General features: G+C 41.4%; 1 protein-coding gene across 5 annotated transcripts in view; it reads right to left on the reverse strand.

The window, feature by feature from the left end:
• Nucleotides 1-665: 665 nt before the first annotated feature.
• Nucleotides 666-7544, reverse strand: part of Inpp5f (inositol polyphosphate-5-phosphatase F) — an 87914-nt gene continuing 81035 nt past the window's right edge. For 4 of the 5 annotated variants that reach the window (XM_021166953.2, XM_029480074.2, XM_085841269.1 and 1 more), the window contains 5 exons: nt 6223-6294; nt 5069-5142; nt 4497-4625; nt 3155-3242; nt 666-2724 (listed from right to left, as the gene is read on the reverse strand). In XM_021166953.2, coding sequence (XP_021022612.1) covers nt 1575-2724; nt 3155-3242; nt 4497-4625; nt 5069-5142; nt 6223-6294 — 1513 coding nt within the window. In that variant the 3' untranslated portion in view covers nt 666-1574. The remainder of the gene's footprint in view (nt 2725-3154; nt 3243-4496; nt 4626-5068; nt 5143-6222; nt 6295-7544) is intronic. The other variant, XM_085841270.1, reaches the window with a different exon arrangement.

Below are 7544 nucleotides of genomic sequence, written 5' to 3' on the forward strand. Positions count from 1 at the left end.
TTTTGAAAATAAAATGTTCACATAGATTTTTGAAAATGCATTTTCTTTGTCCTAGAACAAATTTTTTAGTTTTATCTTGTCAAACTGTACCAATGTAAACCGTAATTTACCAAAGAGAAGTCATAATTTTGCTTGGTCTTACAGAAAAGTTCCCGTAAATAACCCTGTCCAGTAAATAAAACTTCCAAATTGCCAGGACCATGGGCCATTTTTCATGAATTAGAAATACAGGACGGCATCTCCTCAAGCTGAACTGGAAGAGATGGGCTCTGCAGCTTTCTGAGCCACAGTCTCCCTTGCCTACACACGTTCACATCTGTAGCTCTGAGTCTGGATCACATTGTAACCCTGACCAGGCAGCTAGGTGTCTTTGGAAATAACCATTGCTTTAACTCCTGTTGTCACATCTCTTCATGGGTCATGCACTATCTTCCCATCTGGCCTGGCTTAATACTTCACTACTCTGAAGGCCCTAAAGAAAAAATGGAAAAAAGACGGCAGCATTCAGTTTTTAATGTCTGGGATGTAAAATACAGTTTTCACTTTTAAAATAGAAATTGAAAGTTCAAAACAAGTGTTTGGTTATAGCAAACTTACCATTTATGAATTCTTTGAAAACGACTCTTACTATTAAATGCTATACAAGAAATCCTCATACACCGATGTTTTGAATTACAGTGGTTCTTTAATAGTCACAAGACTTGACACTTCTAATAAATAACAAAAGTGGAATGCTTATCAGAGTTTTAACAGACATAATGTTAAACTGAGAGTCAGTTAACCGGAGTAAGGCTCTAAAGGATGCCAGAGACATTGATACCTGCTAGAACGTGCCCTACAACTTTCTTACTCTGGGTTATAGAAGAGGTTCTTGGTGGTTAGTTACTGCATAAAACCAGTTTAACCTGGACTTTTATGTTTTCCATAGTTCTAGAACCTACAAGAGATGCTAAATATCCCCCTTGAAAGAGTTCAAACGACTTTTCTAGAGATCTCTAGAGTCAATAAACATGATCATGACGGGCAAGCCCATCAAATTCTTAAGAATTTGAGAGAGAGAGAGAGAGAATGAATATATATGGGAGAGATTGGGGTCAAAGGAAAACTAGTTTCACCATTGTTAATTCTCAGCTTCAGAGAATGGTTAAGCCATGAGACTACTTTTTAATTTAGATACTAATGCACACTAGCATCACTAAAATCTAAATGCATAATTTCCTTTATGAAGCAGTACTGGGAATGAACTGATAGAGCAGGAAATGCCAACTCCATAACAGATGTCCACATCTGCTTGAGAGTGCTCCCCTCAGACACGAGCTTGGTGTCTTTCCTGCTCCTTTCCAAGTGAGATGCACAAACCATTCTAGTGTTTGCTACTCTGGTCCATAATCCAGGATGATTGCCTGTAGTCTTAGCTTACATATCTGGAAATTTGCTAAGGTTCAGACTCCTTGTAAAACAATTGCCAATAAACATAATTAGAATTTTAAATCCCTATATTCAGTACAGGTTAAAATAGCCTGGTAGGTGAAAACTTCATTTTTAAATAAAAGTCAAAGGATTGTGACTGAAATCTAAATCTGAATTATTCGTGTCTGGCATTGTGTAAACATATTTTTAAGTTCATTTTGTTGAATTTCGTTAACCACTTCGGGTTCTGCTGGACTTTTCTGAACTTTGGCAACTGCCAAGTTTATCCCATGAGTTAGCCCAGCTTGAGTAATATTAGCGACTTGGACCATGGAGCTGCGGATCTTTGCAAAGGGAGAGACTGCCCTGCTGCTGCTGCTCTCTGAAGAGGGAGTTACGCAGAGCCCTGCCTCAAGTTCCAGAAGGCTGGACCCGGAGCTGGGCGTCTTCTGAGATACCACTGAATGTACTGGTTCAACTGATAAGAATGGTGGGCCTGCCACAGAACAAGAGACGTTTAACTGAGTGGGTCGAGGAGGCGTCTGTCCCATTGGTTCTGACTGGGTTTCTTCGTTAGACACACGGTTAGTCTTGTGACTTCCCTCCTCACTCTTCTGAGCTAGAGACCTGATCTCTGACAGCTCATTCATTTTGTTCTGTGCATCCTGCACAAATCTCTGGCAGTAAACATCCATGGGCTTTGTGAAGCCAGTCAGTGTGTGTATGCTGTCAGCAGAAGGGCTTTTCTTCAGGGGAGACTCCAAGCTTTTCCCAAGTTCACTTCCAGGACCAGCAGTAGCTTCTGAGGGGGCATGAGTGCTGACATCGATACTGCTGGCAGACTGGGACCGACTGCCTAGTCGAGGTGCTGACGCAATAATCCCACAGCTTGGGAGAATGTAATCTATTGGCCCTACGCTCTCTAAAGAATTGGCTAGCTGCTTGTCTTCCTCCGACTTAGAATTTGTAAGGAATTCATCAGAGTGGTACGAGTCGTTATCTGAAGAAGCGTCCCCATCAGACTCCCCCTGAACCTTATTACCCATCACTCCTGGGTTTTCCATGGTCTCAAGACTGCTATCTGACTTCCAAAGATTGACTTTTAAGTTTGGTTTTAGAAAGTTAACTTTCATTTCAGGCTTTGTAAAGTTTCCTAATTTTCGTAGGTTGCCGATGTTCACATTGGATTTGGTCTGCTTTACTTTTTGATTTAGAGATGAAAATTTGCTCATTAAAAAGCTTTTCCCCTGGGCCAGAGAGCCTTGGTTTTGAGATCTGATACCAATGATGTCTTCATGAGGCTTACTGCTTTTCCTGTAAGTTAGAAAAGAAAAAAAAATTAGTTCCTCGTGAAATCCAAAATACTGGAAGTGTAGGGTACTGCTTGCTAACTTATAAATCCAAATAACAAGTCAACACCAAAACTCTACGATCCAAAAGATATTGGATGGTAGATACTGTTTTCAGTTAGGAATATAACAAACTTTAAAAAAGTGGACCTAAAAAGTTTTACTTACATATAAAATACTATACCTCAATACAGATATATAAAAATATTTGTATCTTGGGTTTTTTTCCCTTTGCATGAGGTCTGCACAGTGGTCAGTGTGTAGTCATGTGGTTACAGCATAACCGAGCTGGGACTGGTCACATTTCAAAGGCCAGAGCCTCAGGTGGCATGAGGCTGCCATCCTAAGTGCAGGACTAATGCATGCTGAACGCTATCTTCGCTCTTGATACTGACCTCTCAAGTTTCTTCTCAATGATGGGAACATCCAGTCCCATGGCTTGCTTGGTGATCTGCAGCATCTCTGCAATGCACTGAAGAGTGTCTGAAACCCAAACACAGGTCTTACCAGTCGCCCCAGACACTAGCACATCAGCCTGAAGTTAATTTGTGGCCACAGACTTAAATACTAGTTTACTGCCTACAGTAACTTACAGAAAACTGCTAACTTGCTCACTGTCCTCCACATGTTCTAGATGATGACTTTTTAAAAAAAAGTATTTGTTTTATTTGGCTCTGCCTTCTCACACCTAATGCTAAAAACAGAGGCCATGTACTTCCTTTGCCATTACACAAGACAAAAGCAAATAAACCTGCAGTTCTACCTCACTTGTAATTCCAGGGTGAAGCTAGAGCAAAGAATGAATTGTGTATATTATACACTCAAATCACACCACTGTCAAACGGAGAAAGCGTTCTTAGCTATTTTCACTCGATGCTAACTGAACCATATAAAATGGCCCCATGCTCCAGGAGGGGCTCCGAGCGGTTGAAGAGTCACCGCTTGCAAGAGCTGGACAGAACGTCCACAGGAGCTCTGGCTTCTGAGTTTGGTTCCTTCAGGGCAACTTCACTTCTTCAGTCTGAGGTTCAGAGTCTCAGGCAGCAAGCACGGTGTGTGAGGCTCAGCTATATTCTTCTGGAAATATTTGGGATGTGAATTAATAATAAACTTTGCTGCAGTCTCTCCAGACTTCTTTGCCAATAAAAACAAATGAGACTCCAGAGCAGAGGTTGGTATGAGGTAAGTAACGGTCATCTTGAAGCACATAAGGTGCAGCTATAGGACGATCCCTGGTAACTGGATGCAGGGGCCTGGAGAGCAGCCACTTAATCCCAGGTTGCCTTGTTTGGAATGACTTTCTTCAACCCATTACATCTGTTCCTTCAGCCTTTGGGAGGGAGTCACTTCCTGAATAAAGCTACCACAGAACTCTGGTACACACACACACACACACACCCCGAGTGGTTTGCAGTAAGCCAAGCCTGCTGTATAAGGGCAAACGTCGAGCTGCTGCTGCCACCACCATCTCCATCTTTGGACTCTTCATAGAGCATGATTTTTTAACAGACAAGATCAAAAGAGCTAACGAACCGCACGTAAACATCTTAGAACTCACAGGGACCTGGTAAAGTGGTCGGAACTGCTGCCTCTGGGAGCAGGTGACACACTTCACAATAGGAGTAGAGATCTCGAATCCAAGCTACTCCTGAACAATCTTTCTAGAAATCAGTTCTACAATGTCCCATGCAGTGGAGTTGATTATCTCTGAAAATGCCACGGTTTGCTCTTCCTTACCTTTCCCATCTTCTTCAGGACTACGTGGTACAGCTCTTAATGTATGGAAGTAACCGCTTGCTTCTTTACATCTGTAGTGCAGCCGCATGCAGGAGAACTTTGGTTTGCCGAAAAGAGTAGGTTCAGGACCTAACACAAGTGAGAGGAGGGTTTAAAGTTGTTTTTCACGTAACACTCTCTGCCTTTACTTCAAATACACATACAATATCACCAAACGGTGAGCATATTTCTATTCATAATTTAATCAAGATATAGACTTACGGCCATTTATAAAAATGTTTTCATAGTATGTTAATCTTGGGTTTCACTATGACATTTCATGCATGTGTGTGTCCTAACCATAACAAGGCAGCCATGTCTTATGCCCTCTGTTTTATCATGAATGTAGGATTTGAAGCCATAAGAACACTTCTTCAGTTGTAATTGTTTAAACTTTTTAATCACTGGAGTTCTCAAGAGGCACAAGATGAAAGCAACCATCCCCATTATTAGTCTCTAAAGAAAGGAAGTCTGCCATCACAGATGGCTTGGAGCATCCTCTTTTGTGGGTTAGTTAATGTGCTAGCATTTACCTATTTCTATTCTTTCCAGGTCTTCTAGGCCCAGTCGTTGATACTGGTTTACTTTATCAACTTCATCATCATAACTAGGGAAAGGCAAGTACAACAAAGGTTAAAAGCAAGGGTTTGGCTCTGGCTCCAAAGCTGAGGTATAATGTTATAAGCTACCACATGCACTTAAAATAAAGTCTTTCCAGCATGCATTCCAGGATGAAGTGAAACATAAAAAGTATATATTAAATAAGAGGAACAGCCCAGCTCTCAGGAGGCAGAGGCATAGGCATGCGGATTCCTGTGAATTCCAGACCGGTCTGGTCTATAGAAGGAGCTCCAGGCCAGCCAAGGCTACATAATAGAGAGACCCTGTCTCAAGGTGGGAGGGTGGGAGGAGAGAGTAACATAATTTAACAACTAATAGAGAATTTTACATATAAAAGAAAATTACAAAGCAAAAATAATTTCAGTTTTATAAACAAAATGAAAACAAGCCTTAAATGAAGGCAATATACATTGGAACACTTTAGCTAAGGAATATACAGCAGATGGGTCTGAGACCCCATATCAATGAAGAAAACTGTCATGACCTGTGCCAAAGGCATATGGAATGACAGGAAAACGGCAGCTTAAACCAAGCTGGAAAAGTAAAGGGGATGTTTTACTCAGGAAATGCATTAAGCCTGCATCCTGGACAGCTCACGGAACAAGCACTCAGCTTTGGAAGTGGCACAGATAATTGCCTTTTTGGAGATGGCGCTAATAAACCACCAAAGTCACATAATTGATCATATGCTTGTAACCAAGGAGACGCTGAAAGTCGCATAATCATATGCTTGTAACCATGGCAACACTGACGTGCGCACATGCGCACATACAAGCTGTGCATCTGCAGAGCTGAATCATTCAATGGCAAAAGCTGCAGGGAATTCAGTGTCAAACAATGGGGAAAATACAGTAAGACAAGCCATGATACATGGCCTCTGTGATTAAACAGAGTGCGTGATGCCCTGATTGTGATGAATTCCAAGTAATACTAAGCTAAAACAGTAATAAATAACTCAAAATTTGAAAGATTATTTAAAGGGCTCAATGAAATTTCATATATACATGAAGACAAAAACAAACAAACAAACAAACAAACTAAAAGCTTTAAATCACTGGCGACTTACTAGGCCACATAGTAGGCAGCGTTAGACAGCAGCAGCAGCACTTCCACATCTCTGTGCGCAGCGTCAGTGAGGCTGTACAGATACGATCCCTGATCAATTATTTCTAGTCACATTTTTGCAAGCATATTCCTACTTACAAGAAAAGATTGCCCAGGGGAACAAATGAAAATGAAATGATTGTACTTCTGAAGTTAAATTTAATACAGAAGCAGTCTACATTCATTTTGGGGGGAAAAAGCTTAAACACCTCTCCCCACCCCCACCATTAGGAGGGAGCCGATGTGAGCCCGAGCGGAAGGAAGGTCTATTCCAGACATGACCAGAAGGGGGCGCAGTCCTCAAAGGAAAGGGATAATGTAAGAGGGGAAAAATGGTGAAAGAGGTGGCTACTGGGAAGAAGAAAGAGAAACGTGACACGCAGAAGGAGAAATCATATGTTACCTCACATTTGCCAGTATTTAAAATAGCATACGAGACGCTGAGGATATTTTTGCACTACTAGAAAACAGCTATTCTGAAATAGTCTTAGATAAACTGTTGTGAACATGAAGGCAAGCCACACTCCATTTTTCTCACTATAGATTTTACTTGGCTTTCAAGGAATGAGTAAGCACTGCCTTATGGCCATTTTGTCGCATTATCCTCCCCTCCCCGCCCCCCCCCATTCATATTTTCTCTCTCTCTCTCTCTCTCTCTCTCTCTCTCTCTCTCTCTCTCTCTCTCTCTCTCTCTCTGTCTCTCTGTCTCTCTCTCTCACACACACACACACACACACACACACATACACACACACACACCACTACCACTACTGAAACATTTTAGAATGGAATTCAGGTGAATTGTTGAACCATTTTAAACCAAGACTATAGTAAAATGCACATCTTGAGATGCTTCTAATAATGATTAAAAGATACAAATAATCAACAAGCAGGCATAACCCAAACTCAAATGAAAATTTTAACGTAATTTCTAATCTGGCATGGGTAGCCTTTCCAGCCAAGTCCTTAAACTGCAAATTCTGATTGCTGATCTTTAGATTCCACCTTAAGATTTTCCTGCCACAGGATCTCAAACCCATCTCATCTGCTGGCTCTTACTATTATAAAAGCAGTAGCACAAACAAATAAATAAAAGACCCAGATAGGAAATATCAATTATGGATGGAACTTAAGCCACTAACAAGCGTGCCTGGGAATGAGGTCACTGCCAGAGGGCACTGCCGAGGACTGTGGTTTTACCAAAGCCTGTACCTCGGCTTTCTGCATCAGCACCACCTTGTTGCAGCCCAAATTCAACAGTTTTTAATTTGAAATGATTTCCTC

Source organism: Mus caroli, unplaced genomic scaffold, assembly GCF_978045245.1.
Source record: "Mus caroli unplaced genomic scaffold, Mus_caroli_1 scaffold_8, whole genome shotgun sequence".
Taxonomy (NCBI): domain Eukaryota; kingdom Metazoa; phylum Chordata; class Mammalia; order Rodentia; family Muridae; genus Mus; species Mus caroli.